Here is a 21,466-nt window from a genome sequence, read left to right on the forward strand (position 1 = left end):
TAAGAGCTTAATAAAAATCCAGGCAGTCCCCGAGTTACGTATGAGATAAGGACTGTAGGTTTGTACTTAAGTTGAATTTGTATGTAAGTCGGAGCAGGTACATTATTTTAGTAAATGTTACTGTTGACCGACAGTAACTAGGTGCTCTGCCAATGAATGATGGAGTTTCACCTCTCTCTGACCTTTTTATTATTTCTACTTTATTTTCCATGCTGATGGTTTTTCCCTTCTTTACTGTATCACCAGTACTTGCATCAGATTTCTGTTTCAGAGACAAAAGGTTAAGATGAGCTCTTCTGCACAGCACTGTACAGCTATCACAGCAGGCAGGCACCAGTCGTCAACACGTCTATCGGGTGGTCCAGATCTAATTATGCAATTTTCATTACGCTATAACTTATTCAGTTTATTACATAGAAAATCACCCGAAAAATCCCAGACCATCAAGAAGTGTGCGAACTGACGACATGAAGAATCGTCTTCACGCCGAACTAGAATCATCCCTGCATAAATCAAAGTCATCAAGACGATCTGGATCTGCAGAATTAGATCTGGACCACCCTGTACTGACAAGAGACAACTTCCTGCTATGTGCGTAACTGTACAAGCAGGCTTGCTATTGAGAATGAATGGGGGCAGCGAGGGGCGGTTCATCACCAGCCCACCTCACAGTCACCTCCACTACAATATGCTGCCTGCAGCGTATGCAACACCACCGCCCCCATTCAACATTGTGAATTCAACAAACTGTGAATTTCCCATTGGGATTAATAAAGTATCTATCTATCTATCTAACACACACTACAATGCTACCCCCCTGTTCAGACACAACTGGATCACCGCTTGCAGCATTACCAGCCGCGCACCTAGAACAAATGGGGCAGCCATGTGTGGTGGGCGGGCAGTGAAACCGCTTGCTGCCGTGAGCCACTGGAGGGACACTACACTGCGTGAGCAGCAAAATCGCCCCCCTCCAGGTCTCCGTCCAGCCACTGCTTGCAGCGTCTGCAGACCGAAGATGACGGAGTGGCAGTTACTGAGGCGCATGCGTTGCAGCTGCGGCCCACGTTCGTATGTTGTAGGTCGAATATCCGTAACCTGGGGACTACCTGTATAGCCATTAAAATGCCAGAGTAATCAAAGGTGCATAAAACAGAGAATGCCAATGCCAAGTCTGAGGTGACCATTTCTAAAACTTGACTAACAAACAGCTAGTGGATTAGCGAGCCGTCCAGCGTCTTGCTGCAGATACAAAGAACACGCTTCTCATTATTATTAATAATAAATAAAAGGTCACTGTCAGCAGGGTTCATCCATCTAGCTCCTGTGGGTCACTTTGCTAGGGCACCAATCACAATTTGGAATAACTGCATGATGCCAGATCTTTCCCATCAGAGGGCAGAGAGCATGGGAAAGGCGCTATATAAATAAAATATATTATTATTATTATTACAAAACAGACATGTGCATACTCAGCATCTGAACGGACTTTTGAAAGAGCAACATAAATAAATGACATTTAAGCTGGTCTAGTGGAATGTACAGTAAAACGGAGAGACCTCAGTAGTGGCTTTAATGAAGATCATGGTTGGTCAAGTGCCTTAATGGTAAAATGAGAACACAGTACTTTTCGATATGCTGTATGCTTTTCTCTTGCACGGTTTGCCATGACTAGATTAGGAGCTACAGGGAGAAACCCTGGTGAAGTACTTCACAATTCAGGTCCACTCTACATGTCTCAAGTCACTCACTAGCTCTTCCTGAAGTGGCTTTGCACAACCAGAGAGTAGACAACAACAGCTGGTCGCCTGTCCTCTCGAGTGTCTCCCTCTTCCATCAAAACACCTGATCAAGCTTTTCCAGGATTCCTTCACCTAAGGGGTTGCTTTCAAAATTGGAAGTACAGTCTCCTCCCAGCTCTGGTCCCAGCGTAGCTGCTTTGAAAGCCGTAGGTTCGTCCTGAAGGCGTGTAGCTGGCCATTAGGATTGGTGAAATCAGCCAGTAGAGACTGTATGGGCAAGCAAGACATGAGGTGATCAATTACTGACTTCATTTGGGCAGGTCACACTAACCACAAACAAAAAAATGAAAACCTACCTTGAGCTGCTCTGCCAGCTCTTTGGAGTCTTTAAATAGTAATCCATTTTCTCCATGCTTCACAAGCTCGTGTAAACTGAAAATATAAGAGACAGAAATTTTGCGGACATGTTTCCACAGAGGTGTTTTTCTTCATCATCAACTACTTACTTTCCATATAAAGTATTTTGCTATAACATGACTATCTGGACTGCGGTGGGTTGGCACCCTGCCCGGGATTGGTTCCTGCCTTGTGCTGTGTTGGCTGGGATTGGCTCCAGCAGACCCCCGTGACCCTGTGTTCGGATTCAGCGGGTTGGAAAATGGATGGATGACTATCTGGAGAGTGGCAAAGTGCTTAGTACTGCTACATCCCAGTTAACAGCTACATCCATGCAAACGTGATACTTTTTAAAAATATTACCCCATGTACTGTAGTTTGTAGTGGTGGCCAAGAAAAATTTTGAATCTCATGTTTATGTGGAGAAATTAAACATTGAATACTCCCGCTTAACACGGTCAATAGGTGACCAGCACTGTACAGTGCCAACTGATGTGAAAAAATTCTCCCATAATTTGTGTCAGATAATCCATATGTCCGATATCCATTTGTATGGTCAACATTTATGCATTTTTCTCTACTATAAAAAATGTGATGTGATTTTCTCAGAGAGACACTTTCACGTTCCGCGAGACGAGACTTTGTGCCAAGAGATTTAACTATGCCTGGGGCCGGAAATAAAAGACAAAGAGTAGATGACAAAGTAGAACATCGTAAAGAATTCAAAAACGTTGGCGCGGTACACATGCAGAGCAGGTTAGAGATAATGAAAGTACTAAAATTCAAAAGTCTCAAAAAAAATGATAGTAAAGATGGCATTAGCGTAAACAAATGGAAATTATTACTCAGTGAAATAACAGAACAGCGAAAAGAGATTCAATATACTGTTTGGATTTAAACTTTAAGTCAGAAACTTATACTGTAGATTCCGGAATATAAGCCGAAAATTTCGTCCTAGACTTTTGGCTTGGAGTTTGGGGGTCGGCTTATGCAACGAGTATCGTTTCAGATTCAAGATTTCCAGCGCATTGCCGGTTTTGCCGATGAATACGGAAGTAATTAATGATGAAACCACAGTGCCATCTTTCAGATGAAGAAGTAACTTTGCATGCCAGTACTTTCAATTAAATAAAGAATTTATTCAAAAAAGTGTTTTAGTTGTTGATTTTATTAATAAAATTTATAATAAATTATCGGGAAGTTTAAAATAAAATACCGACTGTAAATGTCACTATAAAAAATCCTTGAATGAAGAAATCGCCAATCTTCTTACCGCTGCCTTTTTTTTTTTTTTTTTTTTTTATTTTTTTTTTTATATTTTTATTTTATTAATTTTCATTGTAATCATTCCATACAAACAGATCCATTTATAACCCAACAAATTTGAAAACAAATCAAACCCCATCCCTGAGAAGGAGAGCTTAGCTAAAGGAAAATTTCTTTAAGCTTTTTAATAAGGCAACATTAGACAAAAGAAGGGGAGAAGTAAATATCTATATAAATAAGAGATGGAGAAGGGAGTTAAATACAATAATAGTTAATTCTCTTATTCTAAAATAATATTGATTAAATCCTGCCAAGTTTTGAAAAAATTTTGTACAGATCCTCTAACTGAAAATTTGATTTTTTCCAATTTCAAATAATATAAAACATCAGTTTCCCACTGACTTATAAGAGGAGAATTAGGATTCTTCCAATTTAACAAAATAAGTCTGCGTGCCAAGAGTGTAGTGAATGCAATCACCGTTTGTTTGTCCTTCTCCAATTCAAGTCCATCTGGAAGGACACCAAACACAGCTGTTAGTGGGTTAGGAGGGATTGTGATACTAAGGCTGTCTGAGAGGCACTTAAAAATCTTTGTCCAAAATGATGTTAGTTTGGTGCAGGCCCAGAACATGTGACCCAGTGAGGCAGGAGCTTGGTTGCAGCGCTCGCAGGTCGGATCCTGGCCTGGAAACATTTTGGACAGTTTTAAGCGAGACAGATGAGCTCGATATATAATTTTTAGTTGAATAATTCTATGCTTTGCGCATATAGAACTCGAGTGAATTCTCTGCTTTGCTACCTTCCACTCCTTTTCTGATATATTGATTAAGAGATCTTCTTCCCAATGTTCTCTTGGATCTTTGAAAGGTAGGGACTCTAATAAGATTTTATATATTGCGGAAATAGTGTTTGTTTCCTCGGAATTGAGCAGTATTTTTTCCAGCATTGTGGAGGGTGCAAGGTGGGGGAAATCGGGCAATTTCTGTTTAACAAAATTTCTAATTTGAAGATAGTAAAAGAAATGTGTAGCTGGGAGGTTAAATTTTGAACGTAATTGTTCAAAAGATGTAAATATGTTGTCTATATAAAGATCTCTGAGCATTTTAATCCCAAAACTTTTCCAGGTATTAAAAACTGGATATACTTGCGAAGGTTGAAAGAGGTGGTTCCCTTGCAAAGGTGCCACTGATAAAAGATTTTCCATCTTAAAATGCTTCCTAATTTGGTTCCATATTCTGAGTGAGTAAAGCACAATTGGGTTATTAGTATATTTGCGATAACTTTCATTTATTGGAGAGCAGAGCAGGGAGTATAAAGAAGTACTACAGGATTTTACTTCTATTGCAGACCAAGCCTGTGTATGTGCATTTATTTGTGTCCAGGTTTTTATGGCTTGTATGTTTGCTGCCCAGTAATAAAACTGAAAATTAGGTAAAGCCATGCCACCTTCTGCCTGAGGTCTTTGTAGGGTCGCTCTTCGGATACGTGGGTGTTTTGAGTTCCAAATGAATGAGGTTATTATTGAATCTAACTGTTTAAAAAACGATTTATTGATATATATTGAAATGTTTTGAAATAAAAAGAGAAGTTTAGGAAGGATATTCATCTTAACAATGTTAATTCTTCCGGCTAGAGTGAGATGAAGGGTTGACCATCTATGCAAGTCTTGCTTAATTTTTTCCATACAGACGCCAAAATTTTGTTGATAAAGAGCTTTATGTTTACTTGTGATATTTACCCCTAGGTATTTAAACTGATCTGCTATGGTAAAAGGTAGGGTGTCTAATTTAATATTATATGCTTGTGAGTTCACTGGAAAGAGTATACTTTTATTCAGATTAATTCTAAGACCAGATATCTTTTGAAATTCTGTTAGTGCTGTTAAAACAGCAGGGACAGTGTTTTCTGGGTCCGATATATATAAGACCATATCATCTGCATATAGAGAAATTTTCTGTTCCAGTCCTTCTCTGACAATCCCCTTTATCTGATGAGAATTTCGGCAGTGAACCGCCAGTGGTTCAATAGCGATTGCAAACAACAGTGGCGACAAGGGACATCCTTGTCTGGTACCACGTTCTAGTTTAAAGTAGTCTGAGCAAATTTTATTAATACAAACTGAAGCTTCTGGACTGGTATACAGTAGTTTAATCCAAGCACAAATATTCGGGCCAAACCCAAATTTCTCCAATGCAGTGAAAAGGTAATTCCATTCGATCATGTCAAATGCCTTTTCTGCGTCTAATGATAGTAATATCTCTGGGGTGTTTGATTTTGCTGGTGAATATATAACATTAAACAAGCGTCGGAGATTTGAAGATAGATGTCGGCCTTTAATAAATCCAGTTTGATCTTTTGATATTACCGAGGGCAGCACTTTCTCCATCCTTCTAGCTAGGATTTTTGAGAGTATCTTAACATCATTATTCAGGAGTGAAATTGGTCTATATGATGCACATTGTAACAAGTCCTTATTTTGTTTAGGAAAGACGGTGATTAATGCTTGTCGAAATGTTTGAGGTAGTATTTGGTGGTCTTTAGCTTCTGTAAATGTTACCAATAAGAGTGGAGCTAGCTGAGTGGAGAATTTCTTATAAAACTCTACGGGGTAACCATCAGGGCCTGATGATTTCCCGCTTTGTAGTGACTTTATAGCGTCTAGTAATTCTGTTAGCGTTAGAGGTTTATCTAGTTCCTCAGCACTTAAAGCATCTATTTGTGGTATTTGTGAATTATCCAGAAATGCATTAGATTGCGTGTTGTCTTCTTTGGGCTCAGTGGAATATAAAGACTTATAGTAATCTCTAAATGTGTGCATTATTTTATTATGGTCGATGATTTCTTCTCCATTCTTGTTGGTGATTACTGGTATTGCATTGTGAACTTCTTGTTTATGAATTTGTTGAGCTAAAAGCTTATTAGCTTTTTCTCCGTGTTCATAGTAATGCTGTCTAGACTTATAAATAAGTTGTTCAGTTTCTTTAGTTGTTAAGATGTTAAGTTCTGTATGCAAGGCCTGCCTTTTCCTGTGAAGAGCTTCACTTGGACGCCTGGCTTGTTCTTCATCTATTCTAGTAATTTCATTTCTTAGCTCTGACACTTTCTTGGTTTCTAATTTATTTCTATGGGAAAGATATGAAATAATCTGGCCTCTTAGGAAGGCCTTTAGAGTTTCCCAGAGTGTTCCTGCAGAAACCTCTGTAGACATGTTTGTCTCTAGGAAGAAGCTGATTTGTTTGGATATAAATTCTGTGCAGTTCTCGTCTGCCAATAAAAGAGGGTTAAGACGCCATCTGCGAGGTGAGTACGAGGGGCTTATTGATTTTAGCTCCAAGACTAGAGGGGCATGGTCAGAGATAACAATTGTGTCATATTTGCATAATTTAATTGTAGGCAGGAAATTATTATCTATAAAAAAATAATCAATTCTTGAGTAGCTATAATGCACTGGTGAGTAGAACGAATATGTTCTTGAGTTTGGGTTAAGAAACCTCCAGGGGTCTGATAAGTTGTGATCCTTTAAAAACTGTGTAATTATCTTTGCAGTATTAGATGTCGTCCCCCCTGTCACAGGAGTCCTATCTAAGAGTGGATTTAAAACACAATTAAAGTCCCCAGCCATTATAATTTTATGAGTGTTCACACTGGGAATGGATGCAAATAGATTTTGCATGAATTCCTTATCATCAACATTGGGTGCATAAACATTTATCAAAATCATTTTACTGTTATATAAGTTGCCCATGACCATCACATATCTCCCTTCAGGGTCCGACACTACCTCTGATGCTACAAAAGGAACTGTTCTATGTATGAGAATTCCCACCCCTCTAGTTTTCTTTATAAAGCTAGAATGGAACATTTGGCCAGTCCAGTCTTTTTGTAATCTGAACTGATCCTTGGTTAGTAAGTGGGTCTCCTGTAAAAATACTATTTTAGCGTTTAAGCCTGTTAGGTGAGAGCATACTTTCTTTCTCTTTAATTCGTGATTCAGGCCTTTAACATTCCAGCTCACAAAGTTAACTGTCCCATCATGGAGACATTGATTCTGAGTTTTTAATGTCATTTTATAGTTTTAATTGGTAATATGGCAGTTTTAATCTTAGTTTCAAGATTCCCCAGGAGTTGTTGCATGTTAGCCTGTTGCTGCATTGATATTTATAATTATAAGGATTATAAGAATAGATTAGATATAACCTGCTCTCCTTCTCTCCCCCCCTTTATCCCCCCCCCCCCCCATTTTGCCTCCCCACATGAGGCTAGACCCCACTTCGCGATGTTCCAGTCCTCTGACATACGAAGAGACAGAGCACGTCCAAAACAAAACAAACCCCACCCTGCAGCGGCGTTACAGAATTAAAACAGAGATATCTTTTACAGTTAAATCCTTAATACTATCTGCCGAAAATGTTCTCATTAACAATATTTAATCTTGAACCAATCTTCAGCGCTTTTAAGTTAAGATATTAAGGTTAAAAAAAAAAAAAAAAAAAAAAAAACAACCCTGGGAGTGATTTTAAAAACTAGTCCAGGATAAACCTGGTAATTCATACTGTAATAGTATAATGGTAATTGTATAAATAGTAGAACAAGCATTAAACCAAGGGTATGAAGTTAAACAGTCTACTTTAAGGTATAGTAAAATAAAAAAAAATAAATAAATAAATAAATTAAAAAAAAATAAAATAAAATAAAATAAAAAAAAAAAAAAAAAAAGGAAAAGAAATAAAAAAAATAAATAAATAAAACGAATCCTACTTTAATCACTTCCACATTTTCACACTCACGTCTATAGCTCTATAACTCTGATTAAAACATAAACATATAACATATAAAGTCCAGATATAAAAAAAATTTTTTAAAAAAAGAGAATAAGAGATGTATAATTATAATACCAGTCTCTTTAAACATGGATCCAGCGATCAGATCATCGGTCTTTCCCGTGCCTTGATAGAATACGGCTCTTTAATTTTAATTAACTTTCAAAAAAAGTGTCGGAAACAGCTTCTTTAATTCTTTTTCAGCTTCTTCTTTGCTGAAGAAAATATAATGTCCGTCTTGAACTTCCACTTTCAGTTTGGCAGGATACAAGAGGCTGTATTTGATATCGGCTTCCCGTAGCATCCTTTTAATGTCGTTGTAGGATCTGCGTTTTGCAGCTGTTGGTGGTGAGAAGTCGGGAAAAATACGAATAAGATTATTTTCGAATATAATCTCTTGCTTGTGTCTGAGAAGTGCCATCACATCAAGCTTACATCTTAGTCGTTCGAAGCGGACAATAAAAGACCTAGATTTAAAGGCGCTTGGTATCTTTGTGCGATAAGCCGTGGCTATCTCATTGTCGAGTTTAAAGTCATCTCCAATTATTTTAGACAGTAATTCTACTGCAAATTTCACTGGGCTTGAGCTTTCTCGTTTCTCAGGTATACCCTCAATTCTTATATTATTTCTTCTGCACCCATCCTCCAGGGCTGCAAGTCTGTCTCCAAGTTTTTTGTATTCCGAGTTCGCAGCTGTGGCTTTTTCATCGGCGTTAGATGCCATTTGTTCCGCTGTTTCCACTCGAGCCGTGAGTCCCTGCTTAACGTCTTCCAGCTGGTCTGAAACGTCATTAATATGATCATCAAGCCTTTTCAGTTTGGAGTTAGTTTCTTCAATATGTTCCACTAATTTCTCCAACATGCCTTTAAAGTTCACGTCGAAACGTTCAAATAGACGCGTTTCCTTATCTTTGTTATCCTTCTTGAGCTCAGTGGCCACCTTCTTAAGATCATTTGTGTTATCTTTCTTAAGCTCATTCATGGCCGTAACCATGGCAGTGGCCAGTGTAGTGTTCATCTCTTTCTGTGTAGCTATCTGTGTAGCTATCTGTGTAGCGATCATCTCTTTCAGTTCGGACAGTTCGCTTCTGCTTTCGTGCTCCGCAAGTGAAAATGCAGCTCCTGTTACAGGCTCGCGATGAGTAGATGAGAGCACGTCCTGCAGAGCCCTTTCTAGTCTCGAATGATCCTCAGTAATCGGCGATCCATCGCGACCTGTATCACTTGCGCCTTCGCTCCCATTTTCACTCTCGACTGGAGACGATACAATGGAGCGGGGCCCCAGGAATTCTGCGCACTCTTCTGCCTGTTCCAGGTCAGTCTCCGTGATGCCATACCTTACACCTGCACTCAGGCCGGAAGTCTGTCCGGACTTCGATGCAGCTTTAAGTTTCTTTTCTGGTTCTTTCTGACTTTTCTTCTTGTTACTCATGCTTGTATATTGTAGTGGAAGTTCCTTGGTCGGGTTAAATACAGGATACCTCTAAATAATATGAAATACGTGGGAAAATAAAGCCGCTGCTAGCGGAGCTCTGCTTCAGACGTCCATCTCCTATAAACGGACCAAACCAATGTACCGCTGCCTTTTTAAAGATGTTTCAGCCTTCTTCCATTCTCGTACTTGTTTCTCGTTGATGCCAAAGTGATGAGCTGCTGCACTGTTATTTGATTCATTAGCGAACTTTACAACTTTCAACTTAAATGCGTGGTCATATTTCATACGTTTTTTCATAGGTGTAGTTGTTCACATGTCAGGCCAGTCGTATATCAAGGGTCGACTGTATGTGTGTTGTACATTCGTGTCATCAATGTACAAGTAATTCTCCTCTCTAGAGTTCTTATTTGTAATTGAAAAGTACCTGCAACCAGGCTGTCCGCTTCAATCTTGTTCAGGGTGTTAGTAAAAGAAACATAAAAAAAAAAATACATCACATTCTAGTAGTTTGAGAAGCAAATTTACCACTGAAAATGCACAGCACAGACAGGCAAATTGCAGCCAAACATATCGACTACTTTCATGGGCAGATCTAGGCCACTGGATGACTTGTGCAGACAAACACCAAGGTCGGCTGAGCCTGTTGAAATAGAATAAGCAATAAAGAAGTGACAATTACTACTTCAAAGGAAAAGTACAAAACTGATCAAATATAGGTGGGTTTGGGCTATATTAAAATGAGTACACTAACCATGGATAACTGTTGTTTTCAACAAAAATCAGGTGAATTTATCAGTGAACAGAGTTTATACCGTAGCTGCATACACACACGTCACAAACACGTAAGCCTCCTCATTTCAATACCTAGTCAAGGTAAGCAGCAGCATCATCTGCAAGGCCAGTAGCAACCCGAGACAAGGCAGCAGTCCACTGCAAGGCCATCTCAGGCACACAGCCACACTCGTCTGCAGTGAAATTGCAACCGCTAATTATCCCAACCTGCACACCTTTGGGATGTGAACACAAGAGAGAAAACCTCACACAGTCGGAGGGAGATGGTGCCAAACAGCAGCTGGGTGTGAAATTCAAACTGTTTTGGTTCAGCCAGGGTTTATTCTCAGTATTTGGTGTATTTTCCATTTTACTATTAGTTTGTGTAACTTTTTTTTATTATTATTTAACATTTATGTACGGTGTCTTCAATTTTACATGTGCTCCTTGTGTTCTGCGGGAGAGGTGAGGCCACCATAATGTCACACCTGAGGGACCACCCTCCATCTTTATATTCTGGTGGATGAGACAGCTTCCCTCAGGTTGTCATTGAGCGTCGTAGGAGGTTATTGGGTGTATTGCTTATCTTTAAAATGTTGCTTCTGTTTCTAGAATGCTATTGGATTTCGTATTGGGATTTGTTCAGGTTTTAGGTACACCCTTTTTCACCTTCTATTTTTGTCTGTTTTCTATTTTAGCTTTTTTTGAATAAATTCTCAATTTATAAAGATACTGCGTCTTTTGAGTTGTCTCAACTAGCCAGAGGATTACGGTCACACTCTCTTCTAGGACATTTTTGTATATTTCTGGAAAATCTGTGATATTTGTAACTTTTAAAACCAGCTTCCTGTTTTTGGTTCTGTATAGGCCGAAGCCTGCAGGTAGTAGTCGGATGTTAGTGGCCTGGAGAAAGGCCACATCTAGGCAGGTCTGTGAAGATTCTGTGCTGGTTTTTGTGACTTTTAATAGGCCTTATACTTTTTTCCAACATGTTTGTGTCACCCTATTATAACACAAACCCAAGATGGTGGATCCATGGTACACCAAAACTAACCACTGCCTTACCTCACCTCCAGTGAACTACTTTTATCATAATGGATTTGCAGAATATCTATAGTGTTAATAGAGAATTACTATCAGATAAAATTAATGTGTTTTCCCAATTTTGAGGTCTTCTCTTCAATTTATAGGTGAACAATTAGTCACATTTACTTACCTAAATTAGGTTTATAGTGACTTTCTAGTTGCTTGTATTAAGTATATAATCTGACAAGCTTAAAGCTCTCTCCATGCTAGCACCAGCAAGTTTCATTTTAGGAATGAGACCTAAAGAAAAACAAACTATGAACAAATAACTCACCCAGAAGCACCGGATAATCCTCTGCCTCTAGCCATGGCGTGCAGATCTGTACATGTTGAAGCTGCTTCTGTGCAATCAACTTACAGTAGTGCTGTTTAAGTGGTCCTTTACCTATAGAAAGGAAGAAGCGTGACATCTTAATGGGAGGATTCAAGCTTTAGAAATACACAAACGGTGAAACTTAATACAGATAAAACTCAAGTTGCTACACAAGTACAGTATAATGGAGAGGAATTAACACTCTGCTCTTAAACTGTAGATTAAATGGGACCATAAGAAACACACAAATGACCACTAAACATCGTGTGCTTCAGCATTGTTGGTTAATTTCAACTTCTGCATGAAGACATCTACCTTAACATAGCTTCATTTCATTATTCCGCTTGAACAGCACGACCCAATTCAATAGTATCATAAATGGCAGTCTAGCCTATCAAGTTTTAATAAAAAAAGTTACATCTTGCCTTGTAATGTAAGTAATCAGCTGACACTTTTACCTAACTAGTATATTTCTACATTTTCAGCATCTAAAAGTTAAATGAATGAATCAGCAATCTTTTTGCGTGTGTCCTTATAGCTTATCCATCAGGTCGGCTTACTGCCTTTTGGGCAACCCTCTGGCACAAAATGTGGCCTGATAGAGTGTAACATCTTTTGCATTCCTTGATCAGTTTGCCAGTTTTGCTTTTCACGGATGAGCTGTATCTAAAGATGTTAAATTATAAGAATAAAGGCTTCTCCACTTTTAATATACAGCGTATTACTTACTCTCCACACTGAACATGCAATGCAACATTTCTTAAGGGAGGATGGAATCCTGTGCCTTTCATTCCTCTACTAACTTTTACTAATTTGATAAATTTAGACATCTTTTTACATTTTGTGTTTAAGCCTGCAGTATCAATTGTATTTAATAAAAGCCGACAGCTCTGAGCAGCCATCCTCAATTTTGGGATGGTCTCTTGTAAAATCAAAATGGTCAAACTCTGTTTCTGGCTGGAGAATTGTATCTCTGCATGTTTCACTCTTGAAGTCAGGATCTTTCAGAGTTTTCATTCGTCTCTATCTTTTAAGCTTCCCACTTCCTTTTCTCTGTGCTGGATGCTTCTAATAGACTACCATTCTACTTAACTGACAACAAATGTGTCTTTGCTCTCTTGTTGGTCTCACAGCACACTACTCTATGTAGTTATATGCTGCTAACTGTATTCTGTTAGAATAGTTGTCAGACAGCCAATGGGTCATTTCATTTAACAAGTGTGGCACAGTGACTAAGCACTGGTATTAAAACCAACAAGGCTGCTGGCTTAGTCCCTGTGTGTGTCTTATTGATGTTGTTTTATTGTCAACTGTTCTGGGGAGACATGCAAGTAAGACTTTCATTGTACTGAACACACATATCACCCAATTTGAATTGTTTTCAAACATGTAAACAACTACATTGGATTATGATCTTGTAAGTCACTTTGTTATGAAAGCCATTAGTCATTTATATATATATATATATATATATATATATATATATATATATATATATATATATATATATACACACACACACTTTTACCCACGACTTCGTCCGCGCGGGACTCTGTTTTACTATACTTTTTTTTCCGAAATATATATATATGAAGTTATATTTATTGCCCTTGACTTTGTTCGCGTGGAACTTCTGACACCGTGGGAGTGTAAATATTTAATTGGTTTTTAGAGCATTTCTTTATAAACAATATTTTTTGTTTGTTATTGGGCGGCACCAATATTACCAGGCTTGTGGGCGAACTTACGCGTGAGCAAGCTGTGTTTCTCAAGATGCATGTGTTGATAATTGGTAGCGGCTTGCCTGTGAACTTCAGGATGTAATTTTTGAAATCTTGCAACTGCTTGTCAATGCGCAGTAGGATTCTTTTCAGAAGATTTTTTTATTTGATTCTTTCGGATGTTATTTGTGTATCGAGCCCTGCGTTTTTTTTACTTTCTTCTGTGTTTTGAGTTGGTAAAACCCTGTGTAACTCTTGGTTTGATGAAGATGAAAGGCATCGGAGATGCGGGTCTTTTTAATCCTTGTGTTGTTATTTTTATGGTAATAACAACATTTGGCATATTTGAAGTCGAAACTTTCAGAAGAGGATACTTTTTTTGTGAAACATAAACATGAAAATGACCACTCGAAACATTTGCTGTGAACCTAAGTCGTTTTACAGCGTTATCATTTATAGACCGAACTGCATAGCATCAGGTTGCTTGCGCAAATGATGCATGGCTGTCGCTCACTTTACCGTCAGGCAGAAACAGAAACATCCCCTTCCTCATTTCACGCATGCGCACCATGTCGTTCGCCCCTCTTCTCAGTGGCAAGAGAACGAATATAGTTGATGCCTCCCAATTCACCCCCTTAGGGATGGAATTTCAAAAAATCCTTTCTTAGCGGTTATCCATGTCATTATAGGAATCCACTGTCAAAATTTCAGCCCTTTAGGTCCAGCGGTTTGGTCTATGCATTGTCTGTCAGTCAGTCATGGAACTGTTTTATATATATATATATATATACGTATATATACGTATATATATATATATACGTATATATATATATATATATATATATATATATATATATATATATATATATATATATACACGTATATATATATATATATATATATATATATATATATATATATATATACGTATATATATATATAATATACACGTATATATATATATATATATATATATATATACACGTATATATATATATATATATATATATATACACGTATATATATATATATATATATACGTATATATATATATATATATATATATATATATATATATATACGTATATATATATATATATATATATATATATATATATACGTATATATATATATATATATATACGTATATATATATATATATATATATATATATATATATATACGTATATATATATATATATATACGTATATATATATATATATATATATATGTATATATATATATATATATATACGTATATATATATATATATATATATATATATATATATATATATATATATATATATATATACGTATATATATATATATATATATATACGTATATATATATATATATATATATATATATATATATATATATATATATATATATATATACGTATATATATATATATATATATATACGTATATATATATATATATATATATATATATATATATATATATATATATACGTATATATATATATATATATATATATATATATATATATATATATATATACGTATATATATATATATATATATATATATATATATATATATATATATACGTATATATATATATATATATATATATATATATACGTATATATATATACGTATATATATATATATATATATATATATATATATATACGTATATATATATATATATATATATATATATATATATATATATATATATATATATATATATACGTATATATATATACGTATATATATATATATATATATATATATATATATATATACGTATATATATATATATATATACGTATATACGTATATATATATATATATATATATATATATATATATATACGTATATATATATATATATATATATATATATACGTATATATATATATATATATATATATATATATATATATACGTATATATATATATATATATATATATATACGTATATATATATATATATATATACGTATATATATATATATATATATATATACGTATATATATATATATATATATATATATATATATATATATATATATACGTATATATATATATATATATATATATATATATATATATATATATATATATACGTATATATATATATATATATATATATATATATATATATATATATATATATATATATATATATACGTATATATATATATATATATATATATATATATATATATATATACGTATATATATATATATATTATATATATACACATATATATATATATATATACACAGATACATATATATACATATATACATATATATATACACGTATATATATATATATATATATATATATATATATAGATATATATATATATATATATATATATATATATATATATATATATATATATACGTATATATATATATATATATATATATATATACGTATATATTATATATATATATACATATACATATATATATACACGTACGTATATATATATATATTATATATATGCAGCTGGAGATCCACGAAGGGAGAAAAAGAATCACATATCATAAAATAGTTTTTTTATTTATCTTTTTTTTTTTTATTCCTGAGCTTTCAACCCCTATCAGGGGTCTTCATCAGAGGATAATGCTTAGACTTACAAGAATCAAAGGCAATATATAGCAACACATTCAGTGGGGGGTGGGGGGGTGGTGGTGGTGACTAAGTCAGTATGATCGGGGGGGGGGGGGCGGAATTTCTATAGTTTATTTATTGTGTACATGTTCTTCTTAAGTTGGCATATGCTGGATTTATGTCCAAGTGTCTGTTGATGGCGTTTTCATCTGATAGCCAAGACTCGGCCAACTCTCTGGCACTTTTAGTACTGGCCTTAAATTTTACTTTTACGTTGTCCCAGTTGAATGTGTGTCCTGTCGATTTAGTATGTGCACAGATCAAAGAAAGTGCGTCCTTTCTTCTGACGGCGTTGCGATGTTCCTGTACACGTGTTGAGATTCTTTTTGACGTTTGTCCTATGTATACCGCTGATATCGATATATATGTATATCTACTGTGGGAGTTCAGCCCGGACAGACAGACACCAATAAGTTCAACACACGTGTTTATTTACAGTATTTACACTTCCCAAGTCCCGCACAACACACAGTGCCCCAGCATCAATCACCCATAAGTCTGGGCCTTATATAATCCAACGTCTGTCTATCTGCCTGACCGCTTTTCACGACAGAACTACTTAACATTTAGATCAGGTTTTTTCTATAATTTGCTTGAATATTCCGGTTGACTTTGCGACTTCTGCCATTGCACTAAGAATCACAGTTCGCTTGGAGGAGCGATACATTTGCGTTAATCCGAGACAAAGGCAGTGGGCAGAGGGGAGGGGGAAGAGTGACGTCAGGGGTAGGGAGTTCCTCACTGTCCTGTTTCACGTCTATGCAGGCAAAGCTGCAGGTGACAGTTAGTTTTATAATAAATACATTGCTACCTCTTGTCTTTCTAATAGAAACTTAAAGGAATACTTCACCCAAAATTATATATATTTTTTAATGTTACTTAACCCATGTACTTTGTAGTGATGGCCAGGAAAATTTTTTTAATACTATTTTTTCACAGAGAACAGGCATAACAAAGTCTCTCACGGAAACCGTCACCGGCGATCAACGTTGGACAACAGCAAACATTATCAAAAACGTCCACAAAAAACTTTGTTACTCGTGATGCATGTATTAAATCTACATCAGTGCAGCAGTGGACACGGCATACCTTTCCAACCTTATTTATGTTGCTTTTCACACGTTTCTGTTACACTTAATGACATTTTCTGTTATCAAAAACACTTTTGCCTCATTTTTCCAGAGGTACACATAAATTGGTGTAGAAGCCTCCTTAGCATTAAGTATCAAAATGTGGTTTGTTTACCGAGGGTTCATTTTGCTGGTTATGTTTTGGTTGAGGATTAGGTGACATTCATATTAGAAAACGAAATGTTATAATCCTGAAAATTCAGACAGGACAAATACTTTTTCGCTGCACGGTAGTGCTGAGGTAAACCTAATCCTACTATATAAAAGCGGTCGGGATTGTCCTTCCGTCCCGTGAGTGCAAAGCGTAGCGGTATTCCGCTTATCACAGACTTACTACTCCCATCGTTCTCTTGCTTTTGTGCGCGATGCGCTGGAAAAATAGACAAAATTATGTCTCTGGAAATAATGTTGATGGAGTACAAATGCCTCACCGCGTAGTAAATATCAGGGGAGATGATGCTTGCTTATTCTCATCTATAGCTTATTTAGTGCATGAAACTCCGTCTTTAGCGGTACAGATTTGGGCTGACATTGTACGACAGGTTTTAAGTAATTGGTCAAGGTTTCAGCCATTTACAATGATGCCGTCAGAAATCTCTTATACAAATGAGCTTCAGTATCTCACTGAAATGTCAAAGTCTCAAACTTATGGTACCATTTCTGAGCTAATGGCAGTGGGAGAGTTGTTCCCCTGTGAGTTTCAAGTATATTATTATGGAGTCCTACACTCCAAGTTTGGACAGGCACTCGAGGGGATAAAAAAAACTTAGGTTTTTGGGAGATGTTATGAATGGGCACTTTGATGTTCTCATTCCCTACACTTACATGCCTGATGTACACATGGAGCGCACACAAATTGAGGATAAAAGTCGGTCGCCTTAAAAGGCGGGTGAGCCTAGTAAACTACTAATCTACTAGACTCATGTAAGGGTGGTTAGGTAAGCTTTTTACAGGGGGATGGATGGATGGAAGGAAGGACAGAGGGATCATTTTCTGCAATGACATAAGCAGCTCAGTCATTTTAGCCATACCGTACCTGTGATGACACAGACTAAGTCAGGCAGTTTCGCTCCTTCTTTAATGAAATCTTCATACTCTGTAGAAAAACAAACACATTCAGTGGATGTTCTCTTGCTGAAAACAGAGTAAGCTTAAAACACAGATGGAATCACAAAGAGTACCCTCCAGAAATGGTGCTCAGTATTAATAACAACTATATAATAAAGAACAGGCAGAGCATCACAGCCTGACACTTGAGACGTACAGGTGACTCTTCTGAGCAAATGCTCTTGAAATCTGAAGCAATTAAAGCTTTAGTTACCAAATGTGATGCAGGTGGGGTTGGGACCGTAAACCACCACTCTTCACCTGGTCGGTGCATTCATTACTCAGTTTATAGTTGTATATTAAGGATAAGGATTTGCTTAGCAGAGAAATACATTTTTGAATTTGCTTGAAAAAATGTCATAAAACTGCAACCCCTACAGGCTCCAAAGATATGTTTTGTAAAGCTCTGCCTCCACCTCTCTTCCTTTTTATCCATCTCCATACCTTCCAGTGCCTCTAAGAGAACCGAGAAGTCTTCGTCCTCTGAAAGCAGAGAAGATGGTAAATCATCACCAAGACTGAAATAGCAGACCTCACTAGGATTATGAACAAGACAAAAGAAAGGATTAACAAATCCAGTAAGGAAACGTTGACGTTTTACCTGTCCAGCTAGTGCTGCTGATGAGTAAAGCAGGCCTAACAGGAATAGGTGCCACAAGTCCAGACACTTGGTCCCGTTCTGTAAAGGCTGTCTGATCACCTGTATCATCAACTGTTGTTTCCCTAAACACAGAAGTAATATTCATGAAATATCAAATACTACTAAAGGAAAGGGGCTAGATAAGTAGGAGGCCTCCAGGTTGCAAATCCCTAGCACAGTACATTAAGAATATGCCCTTTCACCAAACTAAACACATTTTATGTTCGCTAACAAAATGCTCCAGTCTCTCTTTTGTACAAACCATATCACTTCTGCATCTATTTCTTGTCTATTTGCTAAATATGGATATGCCATTCATTTAGGTCAGCAGATGAAGATGTTACAATGCTATCACTTCTAATGATTTCTTCCTGTGGTTTTATTAGCTTCATTAATAAAAGGCAAAGGGGAAAAAGCAACAAACAACAAGAAATGGTTATCAATGAACTTGAGATTAATAAAATTGAGATTTCTGAAGAGATGACCACAGAAACCTCTTGGCCATAGACGGGACGAACAGAAGTTGGGGCAGTTGTCACATGTCCCAAGGAGCTGTGCTAGAACAGCAGCGGAGAAGGTAGAAGATAGTGATGATGAAATCCTCTCATGAAAGTAGCTCTTAAAAGTCTAGAAATCATGATGTTTTCTCACAATGATTTGATTTTTTATTTTTAAGACAACTAGGGGGTTCAGCCCCCTGCTTGCTTCACTCGCCAACCCCCCAGGCCTGCGCTAGCCACTTTGCAGCTCTGCCGCTCGCGTATGGGCAAGTGGATGTACAATTTAAACAGATTGTTATTTTAATGGGAATTGTTACATATGCATAATAGAACTAACTATTCTACATCACAGCGAATAATTAACCATAGTAAAAAAAAAATAGTAAAGCGTAATAAATTAAAAGAAAATAATGTTTTATGTTGCGTTAGAGGTATTCATTGTGTTATACCTTTTCGTTCTGTTTGGCTTTGAAATTAACACGCAAATTCTTTTTAAACTTAGTAAAACTTCAGTAAAAACAATATTTGGAATTAACTGTTTGTCAATATCGCATTGAATTTTGATTCTGTGTTTGGATTTACATCGTGACAACGCAACGTATAACTGCCCATGAGTGAATATCGTTTCTTTCTCTCTAATAAATAAACCGACTTTTTTGATTGTTTGTCCCTGTGATTTGTTAATTGTCATAGCAAAAGCTATTCTCACGGGAAACTGTAAACGTTTTAATACGAATGGCACATCAAGATCTCCTTTGGTGTCTAATGTTATCCGCAGAAGATGTACTACATTACCTTTCTTGTTGCCTGTTAAAATTTTAAATGTCAGAATTGTTCGTCCAATTATGAATACAACTAATCTCGTCCTATTGCATAGCCCATCACTCAGACATAAATTATGCAATAACATTACGATACATCCTTCTTTCTACAGTAATTCAGACAATGGAAGACCGGACGGTGTTAATGGTTGTAGATATTCTACAGGCTGTGATGGGCTGGCGCCCTGCCCAGGTTTTGTTTCCTGCATTGCACCCTGTGTTGGCTGTGATTGGCTCCAGCAGACCCCCGTGACCCTGTAGTTAGGATATAGCGGGTTGGATAATGGATGGATGGATGGATATTCTACGGGATATTGTAAATTGATGTTTTCTTCTTCCACAACATCACCATCAACTGTTTCAGCAGAGTCTACCGATATGCATTTAACCAATTTGATCATAAAAAAGTATAAGAGCTGAGAGCTCTGACAAAAGCATTCACACGAATGAGAGGTGAGAGGACCGTGGGTGTGGGCTGTCAACCTAAAATGGTTGAGAGGAGGACAGGCCTTGAAAAAAACCTCTTGGCAATAATCTCATCTCGTCTCAAGATTTTCTTTTATAATAGAGAGTTACCTTTTATGTAAAATTTTATGTAGATGGATTGGGAATGACAAATGCACTGGCACTTTCTACCACAAAGCATTCCAAATTTTCAACTCATAACACCAAGAGTTAATTTCCATCCATCCATTGTCTCCCGCTTATCCGAGGTCGGGTCGCGGGGGCAGCAGCTTGAGCAGAGATGCCCAGACTTCCCTCTCCCCGGCCACTTCTTCTAGCTCTTCCGGGAGAATCCCAAGGCGTTCCCAGGCCAGTCGAGAGACATAGTCCCTCCAACGTGTCCTGGGTCTTCCCCGGGGCCTCCTCCCGGTTAGACGTGCCCGGAACACCTCACCAGGGAGGCGTCCAGGAGGCATCCTGATCAGATGCCCGAACCACCTCATCTGACTCCTCTCAATGCGGAGGAGCAGCGGCTCTACTCTGAGCCCCTCCCGGATGACTGAGCTTCTCACCCTATCTTTAAGGGAAAGCCCAGACACCCTGCGGAGGAAA

The 21,466-nt window shown here is 36.6% G+C and overlaps 1 protein-coding gene across 1 annotated transcript in view; it reads right to left on the reverse strand.

Moving 5' to 3' along the window:
* Positions 1 to 1,564: 1,564 nt before the first annotated feature.
* alg1 (ALG1 chitobiosyldiphosphodolichol beta-mannosyltransferase) overlaps positions 1,565 to 21,466 on the reverse strand; it is a 32,431-nt gene continuing 12,529 nt past the window's right edge. The window contains exons 7-13 of the mRNA XM_051933433.1: positions 19,051 to 19,172; positions 18,894 to 18,932; positions 18,379 to 18,438; positions 11,791 to 11,901; positions 10,185 to 10,299; positions 2,099 to 2,174; positions 1,565 to 2,009 (exon numbers count right to left, since the gene is read on the reverse strand). Of these exons, the coding sequence (XP_051789393.1) occupies positions 1,875 to 2,009; positions 2,099 to 2,174; positions 10,185 to 10,299; positions 11,791 to 11,901; positions 18,379 to 18,438; positions 18,894 to 18,932; positions 19,051 to 19,172 (658 nt within the window). The 3' untranslated portion in view covers positions 1,565 to 1,874. The remainder of the gene's footprint in view (positions 2,010 to 2,098; positions 2,175 to 10,184; positions 10,300 to 11,790; positions 11,902 to 18,378; positions 18,439 to 18,893; positions 18,933 to 19,050; positions 19,173 to 21,466) is intronic.

The sequence above is a fragment of the Erpetoichthys calabaricus genome, chromosome 11 (genome assembly GCF_900747795.2).
Source record: "Erpetoichthys calabaricus chromosome 11, fErpCal1.3, whole genome shotgun sequence".
NCBI classification, from domain to species: Eukaryota; Metazoa; Chordata; class Cladistia; order Polypteriformes; family Polypteridae; genus Erpetoichthys; species Erpetoichthys calabaricus.